Source organism: Cervus elaphus, chromosome 14, assembly GCF_910594005.1.
Source record: "Cervus elaphus chromosome 14, mCerEla1.1, whole genome shotgun sequence".
NCBI lineage: Eukaryota > Metazoa > Chordata > Mammalia > Artiodactyla > Cervidae > Cervus > Cervus elaphus.
In genome coordinates, this window is record NC_057828.1 from 54328687 (window position 1) to 54349276 (window position 20590).

At 51.2% G+C, this 20590-nt stretch overlaps 1 protein-coding gene across 6 annotated transcripts in view; it reads right to left on the minus strand.

Annotated features, from left to right (window-relative positions):
• Positions 1-20590, minus strand: part of KAZN (kazrin, periplakin interacting protein) — a 1279571-nt gene that overhangs the window by 69906 nt on the left and 1189075 nt on the right. For all 6 annotated transcript variants that reach the window (XR_006344824.1, XM_043922881.1, XM_043922880.1 and 3 more), the window contains one exon: positions 7618-7754. Coding sequence is in view for 5 of the 6 variants with exons in the window: in XM_043922881.1 (XP_043778816.1) it covers positions 7618-7754 (137 nt within the window). In the remaining variant the exon portion in view is untranslated. The remainder of the gene's footprint in view (positions 1-7617; positions 7755-20590) is intronic.

The window sequence follows — 20590 nt, forward strand, 5'->3', positions numbered from 1 at the left end:
AACCAATATCCATGGATGCCAGCAGCGGGCACAAATCAGACAAAAGTCTCTGTGCCCATGGAGCTTACACTGAAAAGCCCTTCCGCACACTCTAGCTCATCAGCAGACGTCAGGGTCCCAGAGCAGCAGCCAAGAAACACTGCTGAGTAAAAGGAAGAGTACATGGCAGTTGTGACCGACTCTGAAGGCCATCACGGGACAGCTCTCCCAGCTTGGGTGCGGGGAGGACACGAGTGTCTGTGTCACCAGCCCCTGGCTTCTCAGTAGAGTCTAGAGCAGGTGGGGTGTGTGTTGGGGGATGATTTCTTCTAGGGCTGTCTCCTGGGGTCAGGATGCCTGGGTGTGAGTCTCTGTTCCATCCATGGCAAGCTGTGACACACGGAGCAAGTGATGTTAACTTCCCCAAACCTCAGCCACCTCGTGTGTGAGCCAGTGACACTATCACATCTCCAGAGTGATGGTCAGAAGAAACTGGTAATGCAGGATGCAAAGTAACATGAACTTCCCTGGTGGTCCAGTGGTTAAGAATCCATCTTGTAATGCAGGGGGCAGGGGTGCAATCCCTGGTGGGAGAACTAAGATCCCACATGCCATGGGGCAACTAAACCTGCGTGCCTCAACTAAGATCCAATGTAGCCAAATAAATATGGTTTTTTAAAAGATGCAAAGTGACAGACGGCACTATTGTAAAACCCCAGGCAAGCTGTACCATTAGGTTCTGGAAGCAGGCTCTCCAATGCAGGGAGGCGCTCCACCACTACTTATTTCTCCTTTCCTTTCCTTTTGGAAGCTGTCTTCAGGTGGGGTCTGTGCAACAGCTGACAAGTATGGCCCCCTGCGTCACATGATGGACCAGCCAGCTCTTTCCCCAGAGGCTGGGGACCATGTCCCAGCATCCATCCTCAGGACCTAGCAGCAAGCCTAGTCATGGAATATCCCATGCTATGAAGTGTGTGGATCAGGACCACTGAGAACTGGTTGGTGTACAAGAGACTGCCTACCACATATCCCCCAATTAAAAAGAAGGTCCACTAGAACCCTCAGGATCAGCTTTGTCTCCGTGTCTCTTTGCTGTCCCTAGCCCCACTAGTTGTGGGCAGACTGGAGGTTCAGGCTGTGTGTGTGGTGGCGGGGTGAGGGATGGGATAGGTCGGAGGCTGTAGGTGCTTTCTGCCTCAGTAAAGACTCTGACATCCATGACCACACCCCTGGCAGGAGTGCAGGGCTCAGTAACAACTATCATAGAATGTTCTGTACGCATGTCAAGTATGGTGCTGAGGGTTTCAGCTGCATTATTATATTTAAACAACCACCTGTGAGGCAGGGACTATGATTATCCCCATTTTACAGATGAGTAAACTTAGGCCATAGAGGTAAAATAATCTCTGCAGCCCCACAAATAGTGTGGTGGGGGTTCGCAATCCTTGCTAGCAACAAAGGCAGGAAAGGAATTGAAGGAGAACTGCCCAAGGGGCTGGAACCTGATGGGGGTCAGGGTGGCTGGAATTTGTGAAAGTAGGACTTAGCCTGATTGTGTGGGGCCTCAGATGTCAAGCTGGGAGCTGAGGTCCCTCTGGGCAGCTGGGAGCTGAGCCCCGGCAGCTGGAGCTCACCAGACAGAAGAAGTAGGGGCACAATGAGGAGGGGGCTTTAGGGGAAGACAGGCCTGGCCAGGGGGTAATGGCAAGGTGGTCTGTTTTGACTTCACCACCCAAGATCTCTCTAGGCCCAGCCATTGCCCAGCTTGCTGAGACCTTCCTCAGTTGTGTTTATGGAGAGTCCCCTAGTCCCACTCCAAACCACGGACCTGTGACAGGGAATATGCCTCTGGCATAGCTTCCCGGGATGTTGCAATTCTGTGAACATTCTGGTTGGGCCCCAGATTGCTCATTTCTAAGCAGCCTGTGCCTGTGCTGACCTTTCCTGCCCATCCCCTCCCTTCCCAGCCCCCACCCCCAGTTCAGAGACCTGGGCTCCTGTTACCTGCTCTGGGTGAGGCCTGCAGGGGGGTCCCTGGGAGAGCTGGGTGAGCCATGGCAGGCTGAGTGGCTCGGCATCAAGAGGGTTAGGCACCTGAGGTTCCATTCATCCTGTTCATGGGGATATTTTTTCTTGCACATAAAATGCAAGCCATTAAAAAATATAAATTACATGATCTTTGACGAGGTGGAATAAAACCAGAATTTGTGGTTTTAGCGTCTCTAAACTATCCCTAAATATACGGCCCAGGGTCAGCTACTGGATCCTTTGGCGCCTCGGTCCTCCCATCTGTAAAGTGGGGTTGGATTCAACAATGGTTAAATATTATCTCAGTGTTGCTGGGTTTCCCTGGTGGCTCAGATGGTAAAGACTCTGTCAGTGAAGGAGACCTGGGTTCAATCCCTGGGTTGGGAAGATGCCCTGGAGGAGAAAACAGCAACCCACTCTAGTATTCTTGCCTGGGAAACCCCATGGACAGAGGAGCCTGGTGCGCTACATTCCATTGGGTGGCAAAAGAGTCGGACATGACTTAGGGACTAAACAACAACAGCTCCTCATAACATAGGATAGCAGTTTAAAAAATTGAGTGTTTTCCAAATTCTGTTTTTCTGAATGATTCTGTAGGGTCTTGTGAAGCTATCCCATGAGAGTGACACTGATGCTCAATGGTGACCATCTATGCCTGCCCGGGGCTGCTGCAGCCACAAGGCTTCAGCTTCACACCACACCTCTCTTCTTGCTGGACTTAGGAGATGCCCCCCGTTACCTGTGACTTAAGAAAAACAGCACCACGCTGGAGGAAGGTGGCTCCCCAAGGGGATTTTATTCTCAAGTATCAGCACAATTATAAAAATGAATTTGATGCCCCAGTTGAAAGATATTAATAGAAGAAATGCTTGTTATTAAAAACCCAGGTCGGTCACAGTGCCACCACCAGGCACAGCACACCTCCCACAGCTCATGGGGGTGGCTGTGACCTCTCCTCCCTGGTTTGCCTCGGGTTGCCTTGTAAACAGTGAATCGAAAGTAACTCATTTGTTCATCTATACAGGTACGGAGCAGTGTGGGAGGCCAATACAGGCCAGGTGTTATGCAAATGAGCACCAGAGCCTAAATGCCTGGGTTTGTATCCTGCTTCCCCTCTTCACATAACTGTGTGACCCTGCATGAGAAGCGACTTGGCCTACGTCTCAGTTTTCACCTCTGTAAAATGGGGCTAACTGTGACAATCATACTGCATAGAGTTGCTGGAAAAATACCAGATGTAAAGAGATTACGACAATGCCTGCATACCGTAAGTCCTCCTGCGTCAGATGGTGATAGGTGGCTTCTGAAGATGGCCATTGACAGTCATTGTCAGAGTGTGTGAAATGGCCCTTTCTTTTTGATCCTCTTAGCCTTTTATCATAAGCATCACATGCCTTTTCTTATTTATCTATTTATTTACACCACACTGTTTGAAGGATCTTAGTTCCCTGACCAGGGATCAAACCCAGACTAGAGCAGTGAAAGTGTGAAAGTGCCAAGTCCTAATCACTGGACCAACAGGGAATTCCCACCTCTTTGCTTTTCCGATCTGGCTCTATCCTCCTTCAAGGTGCCTGTACTCTGGAAATACTTTCCCCACCCCGTGTTCCTAGATCCTCTGGGACCCTCGGAACTCCCCAGAAGGTCCTGTCTGGGGTGGTTCTTGCTTTTTTACCGAGACTCTCCCATTCTCTTGGAGGCAGGGTCCATGACTGGGGTCTGTGTGAGGCCAGCTAGGACCTACTGTGAGAAACACTCTTATTAGCCCAAACTCAAAGAATGGACTTGGCAACACAAGGTGTAGGGGAAGCCAGGCTTTAATGACGGTCTTGCAAGGCGGAGTGTCTGGTGGGCAGGAACACCCAGAGTCGTTACAGAGAGCAAGTTATCCTAGTGTGCAAGTCCCTCCCCCGTTCCTCACTGGCTAAGTACTATGGGGTGAACAATCTTCTTGGACATTGCCTAGGTTTGTTCCCTCCTTCTTTATGGGCTGGCCCCTCCCTGACATCCCTGCAAAGAGATCAAACCAGTCAATCCTAAAGGAAATCAACCCTGAATATTCATTGGAAGGACTGATGCTGAAGCTGAAGCTCCAATACTTTGGCCACCTGATACAAAGAACGGACTCATTAGAAAAGACCCTGATGCTGGGAAAGATTCAAGGCAGGAGGAGAAGGGGCGACAGAGGATGAGAGGGTTGGATGGCATCACTGACTCAGTGGACTGAGTTTGAGCAAGCTCCAGGAGATGGTGAAGGAGAGGAAAGCCTGGCGTGCTGCAGTCCATGGGGTTGCAAAGAGTCAGACAAGACTAAGTGACTGAACAGCCTCCCTGACATCTTGTTTCCTCCTTTCCTGCACACCTATTTACATTCTTTTTTTTTTTTTTTTTAACCTATTTACATTCTTATGTTTTGAATTTACCAATAGGATGAGCCTGGTGAAACCCTATTACTGTTCTTATGTTTTAAGTTCACCAATACAATGAACCCATGTGAAAATCCTAGGCATCCCACCCTCCCTTTGTTTGCCCGGACTTTCTGCTTTTGTAAGCCTTATGGCTATCGGCTATTACATCAGCAAGCTGTCATTCAAAGCTAGCTATTCTTGAAAATAGACCACTTCGTCTTTTTTCTTACACTGCTCCTGCCCGGCCAGGGGCTTCCTAACAGTGGGCGGCCATGTGCTTCTCTGGGTTTGCCAGGGGGACCATCACCAGTCTGTGGTGGATGAGGGGCCCACAGAAGGGCCCTGAAACCCACTGTGGAATTTCCATGATCAAATGCCTGACTCTGAACCCTCAGAGGTGATGGTGGTAACAACGACAACAACAGCAACCATCCCCTCCCCCAGCCGCGCGCCCCCCCCCCCCCCCCACCCCGTGTGCTTTCAGTGAACCAGAAGCTTCAGTGATGACAAGGCTGGGCTCCAGTACTTGCTATCATTATCCCAGTTTTAAGGATGAGGCCACTTGGCTAGTGACTGGCAGAGGTGAGATTCTAAACCTTATCTGGTCTTAACCTCTGCATCACCCTGCCTTCAGGGCCAAGTGTGATGGTTAATTTTATGTGTCAACTTCACTGGACCATGGGGTGTTCAGATTTTCGGCTAAACGTTATTTCTGGGTGTGTCTGCGATGCTGTTTCAGATGAGATTAAGATCTAAACGGGTGGACCCAGTGGATGGCTCTCCCCCATGTGAGTGGGCATCATCCAATCCTTTTGAGGCCTGAGTAGAAAGTGGAGGAAGGATGAAACTGCCCTCCCTGCCTGAGAGCTGAACTGGGGATGAGTCTCCTCCTGCCCTCGGGTGGAACTTACAGCTCGGCTGTCAGGCGTCTGGACTCCTACTGGATGATGCCACTGGCTCTCCTGGATCTCCAGCTGGTAGATGGCAGATCATGGGACTTGTCGGCCTCTGTGATCATGTGGGCCAATTCCTTCTAATAAATCACACACACACACTCTCTCTCTCTCTGTATATATATACATCTATCTATCTATCTATCTATCTGTCTGTCTATCTATCTGTCTATCTATCTGTATCACTTCCCTGGAGAACACTGACTAACACACAAGGAAGCTGATGACTCGAGGACAAGTGGGGTCAAGGACGAGGACAGCCTGGGGCCTGCCCCTCGCCCTTGGGGACAGCAAATCCCTGGACGCAGGCATCACCGTGGGCTGATTCTCTGGCCCCTGCCCCGTGTCACCTCTCCTCAAACAAGGATGACTGGGTTTCCCTGTTGATGGGCACGGGGCCACTTGAGCAAAGGTTCTCTATGTCTCACCTACTGAAGAAAGATCAGGCTCTTGGGACCTACTACAGGTGCTTCAGCTAGGAAAGGAGAATGGACAGAGGTGGACTCAGAGAGGCAGGTAGTCCTGTTGTCCAAATGACTGTGTCCCGCCAAAATTCATATGTTGAAATCCCAGGGTCTCCCCTAATGGTCCAGTGGCTAAGACTCCACACTCCCAATGCAGGGGGCCTGAGTTCAATCCCTGGTCAGAGGCCTAGATCCCACATTCCACAACTAAAGATCCTGCATGCCACAACTAAGACCTGGCACAGCCAAATAAATAAATACTTAAAAAAAAAAGAGAGAGAGAGAAAGAATCCTAATGTGATTATTTTAGGAGGTGGGACCTCTGGGAAGTGCTTAGGTCATGAGGGTGGAGCCCTCATGAATGGGATTAGTGCCCTTAAAAGAGACCCCAGAGAACTCCCTTGACCCTTCTGCCAAGTGAGGACACAGAGGAAGTCTGGGACCCAGAAGAGGACCAAGAAAGCAGGTAGCAGTGGTTCCCATTCCTCCTCTCCGCTTCCACAGGTTGTTGACTGAGTGCCACACTCTGTCTGCAAATGACAGGCATGGGGAGGCCAACTTCCAGGGACTGAGCTCACCCACTGTAGAAGGACAAGCATGAGAAGCTGGGGTCCTGCTGCTCGGGGCTGACACCCAGGGCAGCTGGGAAACTGTGGACCACTCAGAGGCTGTGGATGATGCCTGGCCCAGGGAGCTCCCCCAGGGCTGTTCTCATTCTGGAAGGGAAGGAATCTGTATACTTGGGCAGTGAGAGGGAAGGTCACTGCTACAGACCAAAGAGGGTCGTGGGGATGAAGCATTTAAATTCAGATCCTGTCTCTGAAGTTCCTGCCTGTGGACTCTGGCTCAGAGGCAACACCCGCGAGTGTACTCATGCAACCAGCCCACCAGCTGTTGGAAGAACTGCTCAAACCTCCTATGCCTGAAGAAACTTAAGAGTTTCCCACCTCCATTTTCTCTGCAGAGTAAAAGCAAACCTTGGTCACACCCGCTGCCATGTGGTGTCAGGCACAGGGCAGTTTCAAACCCACATCTCTTATATCTCCTGCATTGTCAGGCAGGTTCTTTACCACTAGTGCCTCCTGGGAAGCTTTCTATGGCATGACCACAGAACATATACCAGATATTGACTGAACCAAATTCCTCAGTCATCTGACCAGAAACTCCTACTCACCCCACAGAGCCTGACTTATATGTCACCACCTCTGTGAAGCCTTCCAGGACTGTCTCCTGGAGGAAGAATTTCCTGCTATCTCATGGTTCTCCCCACTCTCTTTTCACACTTTTATAATGGTATTATTAGTAAGATGCAAAGTTGACATTTAGTATGAGCACTTAGTATGTACTAGGCACCATGTTTAATGCTCTGTATCCATCATCTCACAGGGCCCTCATCAAAGCTCTGCAACGTCGGCACCATGATTGCTGTCTCAGAGGAAACTGAGGCTCTGAGAGGTTAAGGAGATACCCAAGGGCATACACATGGGAAGCTGGGATCTGAACCCAGACCAGCTAGAATGTGGAGCCTACACTGTCACCAGCTGGGCTTCCTGTCCAGGCTGGTCTGCCCAGGAGACACAGAGCTATGATTAGGGGCTGAGTGTATTCATCTCAGGACCCAGATCCAGCCCAACACATCAGGGATTTCCCCCACTGAGCATAAGGGGACACGGGCAGTCCTCCTGTGTTGGGATTCGAGGTCGGACCCTGTGCTGGGTGGGGCAGTAATAAGGGAGCCGGTGTCTGGGGTCTGCGGGATCGGGGTTGGGGGGGGGGAGTGCCGACCTTGCGGTGCTGCTCGTAGTTGCGGATGAAGTCGCGTAGCTGCTCCTCCCGGCTCTCCAACGTGGCATACAGCTGCTGCATCTGGTTCACCAGGTCTGTCTTCTCACCCTTTAGGCGCTTCCGGTCGGCTTTCATGGCTGCAGGACAGAGGACCAAGTCAGTTCCTGAGATCCTAGCCGCCTGTCAGCCCGAATGCGAACGCTGAGAAGGGACTCTTTTCTCTACCCCTTCATGAACAGGGGAGGAAACAGGGTTCAGAAAGAGGACGTTTCTCTCCCAGGCTCCCACATCATCAGTGGCATTCCCTGGATTCAAACTCAGGCCCTCCTATTACTCTAGAGTCCCAACTCTCATCTCTTACTTTTACTGACCCAGCCAGGGGGGGCACTCCCTGATTGCAGGTCTGTTCCCACCCTGAACAGATCCCCGAGTGAAAGAGCTGGAGGCCTGGTGAGTTTGTGACTCCCACCACCCAGGAAGCTGATGGGACCCTTTATTTCCTGCTGAAATGACCTCTCAGAGTCCAATATAAGCCACCAGGACTTAGCCCAGTCCAAGAGTTCACTCTTTGTGCCATTCCCTTCATGGGGAAAAGTGTCTGATTAAAAATACTCAGCAAGTTATGGGACCAAACGTATGCGCAACAGAAGAAAAAACAGAGAGATGGGACTTCATCAAAATTAAAAACTTTGTGCCGCAAGGGACACCATGGAGAAAGTAAACAGACAATGCAAGGAACAGGAGAACAAATTTGTAAGTCATATCTGATAAGGGGCTTATATAAAGTAAAAGCATATAAAGAACTCTTAAAGCTCAATGATAAAAAGATAAATAACCCAATTTTAAAAATGGGCAAAAGACCTGAACAGATATTTCCCCAAGAAATCGACAATAAACACCTGAAGAGGTGGTTGACATCATCAGTCATCAGGGAAATGCAAATCAAAACTATAGTGAGATGCTATTTCACACTCACCAGCATGGCTAAAATATAAAAAGAAGACAGTAACAAGTGTTGTCGAGGATATGGAGAAACTAGAACCCTCATACATTGCTGGTGGGAACGGAAAATGGTACAGGCTCTGTGGAAGACAGCCTGACGGTTCCTCAAGTGATTAATCATAAAGTTCCCCTATGATCCGACAATTCCACTCCTAGGTGTATATCTAAGAGAAATGAAAACATATGTCCACACAGAAACGTGTATACATATGTTTACAGTATCTTTAATCATAATAGCCAAAGGGGAAAGGACCAAATGGCCATTAATTGGTGAATGAATTTTCAACAATGTAGTACATCCATATGACATATATGATTTGACAATAAAAAGAAGCAATGATTCATGCTACAACGTGATGAATCTTGACAATATTATGCTAAGTGAAAGGAGCCAATCACAAAGGGCCACATGGTGTATGATTCCATGTATATGAAATGTCCAGAACAGGGAAATCTGTGGAGACAGAGAGATTAGTGATTGTCTTGGACTGGGGTGATAGAAGGCGTGGGGGCTGGAGACTTGGGAGTGTAGCCAAAGGGATGGATTCAAAGTGATGCACCCCCATTTAAAGTGACACAAATACTCTAATACTGATGTATAGCTGAATGTATGTGAATATAACAAAAACAACTGAATTATGTACTGTAAATGGATGCTGGATGTAAATTGTATGCTGGGTGAATTGTATACCAAGGAAGCTGTCACACACGCGCGCGCACACACATGCACGCGCACACACACATGCACACACACACACACACACACACACGGTGCCCTGTGCTCCATGCAGGCTCCTGGCAACAGGTGCTCCCTCCAGACTCTGCTCACTGCACTGGCTCTGCGGTGAAGGGAGTGAGACGGGCAAGCTTGGGCTTGTGCAGGGCAGGCTCCAGCATCAGGGCGGCCCCCCCGGCATTTCCAGGGTCCCCTGAACTCTGTCCCCTCCCCTCTCTGTGGAGAGACACCGAGGAAGGAACTGTGGAGGTGGTGGGAAGGGGGCAAAGCAACTCCTCAGCTCTGGAAGCTTCCAGCCTGTGAAGGCGCAGAGTGGTTAAGTCATTTGCCCAGAGTCACACAGCCACATCTGACCCCAAGGCCCAAACACGTGACCTGACCTCATGCTGCCTCTACAGGGAAGCCCCCCCAGATCCCAGAGGGTCCTGGCTCCATGGCTAGCTGAGGGCAGTGATATGGGGCAGGCAATGGTGGTGCCCCCCCATCTTGTCCTGGATGCTGAACCTACAAACTCAGCCTCTGATATGAAAAAGTATGGCGTAAGGCCCGGGGACCCCGTGCTCTGGCTCCGAGCCTGACCTAAGTTGCATTTCCACCCCTCTCCCCCAGCCCATCACCATCTGCAGAACAGGGCAGAGGCAGGTTGGCTGGAACAGCATTGGCATGTGCAAGGAGCCACAGAGGGACCCTGCAGTAGGGACTCTGGGTCTTGGGGGTGGCTTTATTAATTTTTTAAAATTAATTAATTAATTAATGTCTGGGTCTTCTTTGCTGCATGTGGGCTTTGTCTACTTGTGACAAGCAGGGCTTACTCATTGTGGTGGCTTCTCTTGCTGTGGAGCCCAGGCCCTGGGGTGCGCGTATGCTTCAACAGCTGTGGCTCACGGGCTCTAGAGCACGGGTTCAACAGTTGGGTGCATGGGCTTAGCTGCTCTGCGACATGTGGGATCTTCCCAGATCAGGGATCGAACCCGTGTCCCCTGCATTGGCAGGTGGATTCTGCATCACTGGACCACCAGGGAGGTCCATGGCGGGGGTGGGGGGCGGGCTTTAAATTACAGCTTTGAGCTTCCTGGCTCCTGCAGCGGGACTTGTCACCTTCATGGCCAGCTTGCCAGAGCAGCAACTTAGGTCAGTGGGGCTGGAATTCCAGGCCTGCTGGGCCTGATGCTGGGTTGGACCCCTGGCAGGCTGAGGATCGAGAAGACACGGAAGCTGAATCTCTTGGAATGAGTGCCAAGTGAAGACCACTTACAAATGAAGACAAAATGCCTCTGGAACCACAGTGAGAACCAAGAAGCTGCCATGTTGTTCACCCAGCTTTTCAGAAGCACATCTACAACCCACTCAAGGGAACTCACACAGGGGAGCAAGACCTGGGGGCACCTGGGGACGCCCATGGGGCCTGAGGTGGGAAAGTGGGGGTGTGTCTCCCCACTGAGCCTGAACATGCCCGTGCATCCAGGTGTTGTCACTCCGACAGATGGGGGCCTCCCCTAAAGGGGGAACCAGAATTGTAACTATTTAGGGAAATAGGGAGGTTGACCTGACAGACTCCCCAAGAAATAATGTAAACTACAGACACACAGCTATGAAAATTACACAGTGGGAGGTGTCCTTCCTTCCTTTGTTATAAGCATACTTTTATTTCTCCTTTAAAACTCTGACATTCTCCAGACGTTCCTAACACAAGACGAGGTGACAGGTGATGCTCTCTGAGCATGAATGACGGTCTTTCTCTCTGAGACCAGCCTCCTGTCTCCTCCCCAAGTTCCCCAGTGCTCTGTTCTCCTTTTCCACCACCCAGCTTCACCCAGGCATGTCCCAAGCCAGCAGCTGGGCCATCGGAACCACTGCCATGGTGACGGGTGATGCCATGCCCGGCAATCCCTGAGGGAAACCAGCCGGGCTCCTGGGAATGTAGGGACTCCAGGGTGGAGAGAGGGTGTGTGGGGAGGGACTGATGGATGCATCGAGGATGAACTATAGCGTGCAACCAGGGGCCCAGGTGTGGCCCAAGACCATGGTGCTTCTCTGGGGACATCACTCTTCTCAAATTCCCAAGCTCTGCCTTTCCACAGCAGATTCCTTCCTCCTTCCCTGGCTCAGGACCCTACAGTTCCTAACCCAGACGCGGGGCAGGGCGAGCGGCCTCAGCCCCAGTTCAGTTTCTGCAAACATGACTCTTGGGAGATGGAGACCAGAGAGAGAAGATATGTCCCCTGACTCCAGCATAGCAGACCCCCACCTCCAGCGAGCGCCCAGGCAATGGGAGGCCACAGCTGTCGTGTAAAGAGAACAGTACAAGTTAACTGTCAGCTTCTGAGATTCTGGGGGCTGTGGGCCTGGAGAGTAAGGGATTTTACGGGGCCCTTCTGAGCGTGAGACACATCTTCCCTGGCAGCTCAGATGGCAGAGAATCTGCCTACAATGCTGGAGACCCCGGTTCAATCCTTGGGTCTGGAAGATCCCCTGGAGAAGGGAATGGCAACCCACTCCAGTATTCCTGACTGGAGAATTCCATGGATTGGTGGGCTACAGTCCATGGGGTTGAAAAGAGCCAGACACAGCTGAGTGACTAACACTAACTCTGAGCACAAGGCGTGGCAGGGGGTGGAGTGGGGTCTCTCCTCACCCACAGGGGCAGTGCTGCAGCGAGAATCCCCCTGGGCAAAGAGGGACCAGGCTCAGCTTTTCCCTTGCCCAACCTCAGTTCCCCCACCATCATGAGCATGCTTGACTCTGTGAGCTTCCTTTGGCTCCTGAGGTCCTAGGAGACTTCGCCTTGACCACTGTCCCCCACAGAGAAGTCCAAGGCCTCGGCCAACAACACATAGCCGGGTGGGATGGGCCCTGGTCTGGGGTCAGAGGATCTTGGTTCTAGCCTTGGGTCAGAGTCCCAACCACTGGACGAGGGAATTCCCTGGCTCTGAGACCTCAAGCAAGTCATGTAACCTCCCTGAGCCTCAATTTCCAAGACAGCAGAACAATTTCCATGTGCCAGGCATGGCCCTAAGCCCCTGATGGGTTTTTGTCACTTAATTCTCACAACCACCTTATGAAGTCAGTCCACGTTGTAGATGAGGAAGTGGGCACCCAGGGAGACTAAGGAACAAGGCCAAGCAGTGAGCAACAGCCCCCTGGTCCTGACACTTACCCACCCTCCTGTCCCATGGCTTTGCTGGCTCCCCAATCGTCAACCCCAACAAACCCACATGGCCCGGTTGACCTCATCTGCTCCTCCGGACTTTGGGCTGGGGGTTGGCGCTGCACCTACCTTATGGAGGAGGGAACTGAGGCTCAAAGGGTTAACTGACTCACCAGGACCCATGCAGACCTGGCCCTGCATCCTTAGCATCTGACCTTGAACCACTCACGCTTCTCCATCACCCCTACTGTGAAAGCGCATTATTGTGAACACAGAACCCGCATCGATCCATAAAACCAGGGGGTGATCCAAAAACTCACACCAGTTACTCCTGCTACAAGACACTGTTTCTGCAGCTGTCTTACAACCCCAAGGGGGCTTTCTGAGGTTTACATCAAAGGTGGTGTGACATTCTTATACACACCCCATGACTGCTCCGTGACTGCTGGAAGGAGGGGGCGTGTGCATGCGCGCACGCGTGCATGTGTGTGTGTGTGTCAGCAGCTCTTAGGGAATCCTTCACCAGCCGTCCCTCCCACTTGCAGGATCCTCAGCCAGCCCAAGGCACGGACTCATTCCACAGGGTCAGATTTCCCACTAGTCTGAGCTCAAAAGACTCCAGGCCTGGTTTTGGATGGTCCATGGACAAGAGACCTTTTGAAAATTCTAGCCTGATGATAAACGTGGGCTCAGAGGTAGAGATGGGGTAGCCAGTAGGGTCAGCAGACCTGAGTCGGCAATGATGATCCCAGCTGCCACCAGCAGGGGGCGCCCTTTCTTTTCCATTCAACATTCCTGACCAGTTACCTCTTCAGCATCTACAGATTCTGAGAAAGCAGGGGTGGGCAGGTGGGAGCCAGAAGGGCTTGGCAAACCACTCTTAATAAACACTCACCAAAATGTTCTTCCAGCTCAACTTCCCTTTACAGATGGGGAGACTGGGGCCCAGAGAGGGAAAGACTATCCACTATCACACAGCCGGTCAGCCCAGGTCTCCTGATTCTGAAGTCAACACCGTTGAGTGAAATACATTGGCAGTTCTGCTCCTCCCAAATGGAAACCACCCCCCTTTCTTCTCACTGCCAGATGAGGTGGGTTGATCCACTCACACGGCCAATGAGTAGCAGAACTGGCACCTGGCCCCAGTACTTTGATGGTCAGGCCCATGTTGTTCAGTCGCTCAGTTGTGTCCGACTCTTTGTGACCCCGTGGACTGCAGCATGCCAGGCTTCCCTGTCCTTCACTATCTCCCAGAATTTGCTCAAACTCATGTCCATTGAGTTGGTGATGCCACCCAACCATTTCATCCTCTGTTGTCCCCTTCTCCTGCCTTTTATCTTTCCCAGCATCAGGGTCTTTTCCAGGCCCATGATCTCTGCATAATCTCCACAGCTGCTCTCTCCAAGTACAGCCTAAAAAATTAGGCAGTGTGATCTTTCCAACCTCCTGCCTGGGGTCGGGAAAGAAAATATCTGGAATGCAGGTTTTCATTTTACAATCCTGTGTCCATGCAGACATGACTAATCAACCAGGCTCTACAGGAACCTGGGTTGATTTGTGATGTCTGCCTTGGGACCACAGGGAGTAAATGCAGATTTTCCAGCCCTGCCTCAGATGAGAAGGCAGAGATCATCACTAACTGATCAGAGTCGGCATGTTTGAAAATGGTTTGGTGAGCCTCTTCCAGGTCAACACTGGAAGTGTTGCTGATTACCACTGCACTCCACAGAACCAAGTTCAGCTCCATTTAACCAAAAGGGAAAGCAGAAGTTCATTCACATCAACGAGATGGTGGCAAACAGACTCCAACCTGCATGCTTAAGGGTGAGAGAGCGGACTGTTTCCCTGAATGGAGTCAAAGATAAATGAAGGATTGCTGAGTTTACGTACGTAACTTTATGTCCACCCCCAATGAGCAATATAGGCTCCTTGAGGGCAGGGCTCTGATCTGCCTTGTTCATCACTGTATCCCCAGCATCTAGAACAGTGCCTGGCACATATTAAGTGCTCAGTAAATACCAGTGGATTGACTCTCAAACGAACGACTGAACAAAGCAGATAGCCCAGGGAGGAGGGGGACCTGGCCCATGCCCATCACTGAGCAGCATCCAGTATTTGCAGGGTCTTGGGGGCAGACATGGCTCTGCTTGCCTTTATTCTGTCTCCCCTTGCCCTCCAGGGCTGAGGCACGTCCACTGCCCTCCTTCCACCCTCTGTGGCACATGCTCTTCCCCAGGTCACTGATGACCTTCGAGCCGCAAACCCCACCATCCTTGCCTAACGCACTTGACTTCATGGGGAAGGGTGCTCCATGCCCTCCTGGCTCCTGTCTCTGGCTGATCTCCCCTCACTCTGACCTCCAGGCATCAGAGGCCTTGGCCTTTCTGTTCCATGGTTTCCTGACTGGGCTCGTCCAGCCTCCCAGCTTTAAATCTACCCACATGCTGATACCACGCAGCCTGGACCTCGCCTGGAATTCCACGCTCAGAGCCAAGGGCTGCCCCCATCCTGTCCAACCTCACACGCTGGAGACCTGAGTCCCTGACCCCCCCCCCCAACAACCTGCTCCTCTTCGTCTCCCCAAACTCAGTTTATGGTGACCTTAACCTTCCAGTTCCTCTGACCCCAAGCCCCAGAATCTTTCTTCCTTGATTCTATTTCTCTCATGCCCCACACCCAACTCATCAGCAAGCCACGTCAACCCTGCCTGCAACATGTTACCAGAATCTGGCCTCTTCTCGCTCCTCCTTGGTCCCCACCCTGGTCCTTGTCACCACCATTGTGGTCTGCATTGTGCAGTGGCCTCCTAACTGGTCTCCCAGCCCTAAAGTCTACGTCAGCTCAGCAGGGAGTGTCCCCATAACATGCAAGTCAGATCATGTCACTTTTCCTGCTCCTCCCCTACAGCCCGACTCACTCAAGAGCGAGCACAGTCCTTAGAATGACCCATCAGAGCCATGTGACCTGTCATCCCCCACCCGCCATCTCGTGATCTCCCTGACCATCCCTGCCTCACTGCTCCTCACTATTCCTGGTTCATGCCCATTCCCTCAGCATGCCTGGGCTGGCTGATCCCCGGCCGTGGTCCCTTCCCTGCCTCCTCCAGGTCTTGACTGAAAAATCAACTTCTAAGCAAAACCTTCCCTGGACACTCTCCTCACTCCGTTCCCTGTTTTTTCCTGCATTGAACTTGCCACCATCTAATATGACATCAGTTCAGTTCCGTTCAGTTGCTCAGTCGTGTCTGACTCTTTGCGACCCCATGAATCGCAGCATGCCAGGCTTCCCTGTCCATCACTAACTCCCGGAGTTTACTCAAACTCATGTCCATTGAGTCGGTGATGCCATCCAGCCATCTCATCCTCTGTCGTCCCCTTCTCCTCCTGCCCTCAATCCCCCCCAGCATCAGGGTCTTTTCCAATGAGTCAACTCTTTGCATGAGGTGGCCAAAGTATCGTAGTTTCAGCTTCAGCATCAGTCCTTCCAATGAACACCCAGGACTGATCTCCTTTAGGATGGACTGGTTGGATCTCCCTGAAGTCCAAGGGACTCTCAAGAGTCTTCTCCAACACCACAGTTCAAAAGCATCAATTTTTCGGCACTCAGCTTTCTTCACAGTCCAACTCTCACATCCATACATGACCACTGGAAAAACCATAGCCTTGACCAGACGGACCTTTGTTGGCAAAGTAATGTCTCTTCTTTCTAATATGCTATCTAGGTTGGTCATAACTTTCCTTCCAAGGAGTTAGTGTCTTTTAATTTCATGGCTACAATCTGCAGTGATTTTGGAGCCCCCCAAAATAAAGTCTGACACTGTTTCCACTGTTTCCCCATCTATTTTCCATGAAGTGATGGGACCAGATGCCATGATCTTAGTTTTCTGAATGTTGAGCTTGAGAGGAAGTGACATTTACATATTCCTGCCTATCTGCCGGGGAACGCCTGCCTTTCTCCCTTCTTTGAATTTGGGGTAGTTCCTTTTAGGGTTTCCATAAGTCCACATCTCAGGATTCTACTTGCTGCAGGGGAGCCCTGCCTTCCCCACAGGGATGTGTACCAGCAGCCTGGGGACAGAGGGACAGCTCAGGGTCTTCCTGCCCCCCAGACTAGCCTAGAAGCCACTTGAAGGCAGGGCGTAAGCCTCACCTGACAGTATTTCCAGGAGCTGGCACTAGGCACAGTCCATGCAGGTTAAGAAAGTGGGGGAGAGATGACTTGGTGGCTTGACAGAGTGGGGAAGTGCGTGTGCTCACCATTGCCAGCTATCTCAAGCTGCCTCTTCCTTCCCTGATCCTCCAGCTTAGGGGCTCAAGACGGGACCACTACACCCATCCTGGAACACCCAACAACCACAGGGCCTGCCAGGGATCATCGTAAGAAAGGAAGGGCAGATGGGGACCTAGAATGCATACCCCACCTGGAAGAGCAGCTGTTCCAGGATTGAATGAGGCCCAGGGTTACCATACCTGCTGACTCTTCTGGGAAATTCCATACTCTAGATTGTCACAGTTTTTGTTTTAAATATCCCCTTATTTTTTCAATACTGGCAATTAACTGTATTACCCAACCATGCCTGTGAGCCTTGCATGGGGGCTGGACTGCTGGAGCAGGTGTCCACAGAAGAGGTAACACAGAAGACTGGGTCCAGGCGTGGCTGAGGAACCAAGCTCTGCAGACAGAGACTCCACCATTCATGAGCTGTGTGACTCCGGTAAATTCCTTAACCAATCTAAGTCTTTTCCTCATGTGTAAAGAAGGATAACAGTTTCTATCTCATTCTACTGGGGTGAGCATTAAAGCAAAGTAAAAGCTCTAACCATGCCTGACGGTGCTTGCTGGCTTGTGTTTTAACACCATTCTAATAGTCATCACCATCTAAGGGGATCAGGTGGTCTTGGGAGGCAAGGGGTGCTCTCTTGGGGGAGTCTGAGCAGAGGGGTGATGCGAGGAGAGCCACCTGGAGAGTGTCTGTCTCAAGCAGAGATGCCCGGGGCTCCCAATGGGAAAAACTTAATTTTTTCTGCCACGTGGCTTAGTTTTCTGACCAGGGATCAAACCCACACCTCCTGCAATGGAAGCATGAAGTCCTAACCACTGGACCACCAGGAAAGTGCCCCTCGGGAAAAAAATTTATTCTTAAAAAAAAAAAAAATTTTTTTTTTTTGGGCACACCCCACAGCATGTGGGACCTTAGTTCCCTGATCAGAGATTGAACCCCAACCCCATGCATTGGAAAGCGGAGTCTTAACCACTGGACCATCATGGAAGTCCTGGGGCCCTGGGAAAAACTTGAGAAGTTTTTTGAGGGTTCGCAAGGCCAACCCTCAGGAGGGGGTCAGACACCTGCAGACAGAGTGTAATAAGAAGAGATACTAAAAAAAAAAAAAAAAAAAAAGAAGAGATACTGTGGGGGGCAGAGGGGACCTGTCGCAGGCTGTTTGAGGTCCTACCTGAGGGCAGGAGCACACGGTTGCTGCTGCCCATCCCTCAGCTCTGAAGAGCTCAGAGTTCATCCAGAAGCACGGAGGGTAAGTGGCAGGTCTGGGAATCTGGGCTCCCTCTTCCTGCCAGGGGAACTGGGAGGGCAAGGGTGGGGAGGGGGTGGTGTTTGTTTTCCAGCCTCTGAAGGCAAGTCCAGGAAAGTCCTCCTTCCTCCAGATCACCGCTAAAAATAGTGGCAGGGGATGGGCCCGGAACTGTGACATTCCCTAGACTCTGGGGGTGGAGATTTCTGGAAACACAGCATCGGCCCACAGGCTCCATGTTCCACACAGTGCGAACTATCATTCAGGCTCATGTTAGCGTGTGAGGTCATTTCAGACGAGACGATGGTGCCGGCTGGGCCCTGAGAGGAGGCAGGGAATGCCCAGAGGTCAGGGAGGCAGGACATGAGGGTGCAAGCCAGCATGCTATGTGGCCTTGGGAACTCACACACCCTCTCTGGGCTTTGGTGTCATACTCTCAAGGTGGTCCATCAGGCCCTCTAGAAGCTTCCCTGGGTACCCAGTGATTTGGGGACTGGTCTTGCCATGCCCTCTCTCCAGCAGAGTCCCAGCAAAAGGGAGCAGCCACAGAGAGCAGATCCTGGGGCTAAACTGTCTGGTTCAAAGCCAGTTTGGGCCCTCAGTAGAGGTGTGACCTGGAGGCAGTCACAGATCCCATATTTTCACACTGTAAAAGAGGAATAAACAGTTCCTACCGCAGCCCATGCCTGCCCGATACACATGCATCCATGTTCACGGAGGGACCTGCATGGAAAAGTAACACTAACTGTAGAAGCTCTAGGCTGCAAACTGCCCAGGCAACCCTGAGCAGAAGGGTCAGACCATCTCGATCCCTTCATAGGAGGCCGACGCCATCTAAGGAGAAACAATGAATACTATGAATGAACCACACGGAAGAATGCCGAGCCAGTGAAGTCAGATACAAAAGCATGTACTGTTCTCTACCACTCCCTTTATGGCACTTCAAAAGGGTGGGATTAATCCACACGGTGAGAAATCAGGAAGAAGCTCTCTATAGAGGGGACAGTGACAGGAAGGGGACCCAGGAGAGCTTTCAGGAAGTTCATCATGTTCTACTTCTAGATCCGGGTGCTGGTGAGACAGGGGGGTTCAGTCTGTGATGATGCACCAGTGAACCAAGACATGCACCGTTCTGCAGGAAAGTCACACTTGAATGCTCGCTTGCTCAGATGCTTAGTCATGTCCGATTCTTTGCAACCCAATGGACTGCAGGCTGCCAGGCTCTTCTCTCCATGGAATTTTTCAAGCAAGAATACTGGAGCAGGGTGCCACTCCCTCCTCTAAGGGATCTTCTTGACCCAGGGACTGAACCTGCATCTCTTACGTCTCCTGCATTGGCAGATGGATTCTTTGAAACAGCCTCCACCTCATAGGACTGGTTTCGTATATGCAAGGGGCTCAGTGTGTTGTTGAGCACAGGGAGAGTAAACACCAGTTCTTATCATTCGGGAGGAGGCGGCCCTCACGCTATCGGGGTACCCTGTGAGCCGGTAATGAAGTAGGGCAGTTCCAGGTGTGGACAAGGTGTGCCCTACTCAGTCCTGCAGGACTTCTGTGGCTGGAGAAGGAACATGAACTTGGGGTTGGTCCTGGATTCAAAGTCCTGGTCCTTCCTGCACAGGCAAAGAGGCCATCTTCTGGGGTTTTCCTTGTGGTCCAATGGCTAAGACTTTGCAGCCGTGATGCAGGGGGCCCAAGTTTGAGTCCTGGTCAGGGAACTAGATCCCACATGCTGCAACAAAGATGGGAGATCCTGCATGCCACAAATAAGACCCCGCATGGCCAAATAAATAAATAAATGTTTTTTTAAAAAAAAGAGATGACAACTTCCCTGTGTGACTGTGGTGAGAGTGAAAGGACAAAGCTTCCACAAAGAGGCACAGACAGAGTTTGAGGAATGAAGGTCTGTGTGGGCTTCCCCAGCTCCGATGATGATCATAAAGAGGAGGAGGAGGACTGTGTTGCTCACCCGTGTCCGACTCTGCAACCCCATGGACTGCAGCATGCCAGGTTTCCCTGTCCTTCACCATCTCCCAGACCATGCTCAGATTCATGTCCATTGAGTCAGTGATGCCATCCAACCATCTCCCTCTGCCTCCCTCTTCTTGTTTTGCCTTCAGTCTTTCCTAACATCAGGGGCTTTTCCAATGAGGCGGCTCTTTGCCTCACACGGCCAAAGTATTGGAGCTTCGGCTTCAGCATCAATCCTTCCAATGAATATTCAGGACTGATTTCCTTTAGGATTGACTGGTTTGATCTCCTTGCAGCCCAAGAGACTCTTAAGAGTTTTCTCCAACCAACACCACACAATGCAGAGGCATCAGTTCTTCAGCACTCAGCCTCTTTATGGTCCAGCTCTCATATCCATACATGATTACTGGAAAAACCATAGCTTTGACTATATGGACCCGGGTTGGGTTAAAACACTGTAAGTTTTCACTAAAATTTTTTTTTGCAACAATCCTGTGAAGCAGTTAGTATCATGACCCCTAGTGCACAAGCAAGGAAATAGGCAAAGACATAGGCAAGTGGTGGACACAGGGTCCAGCCTGTGGACTC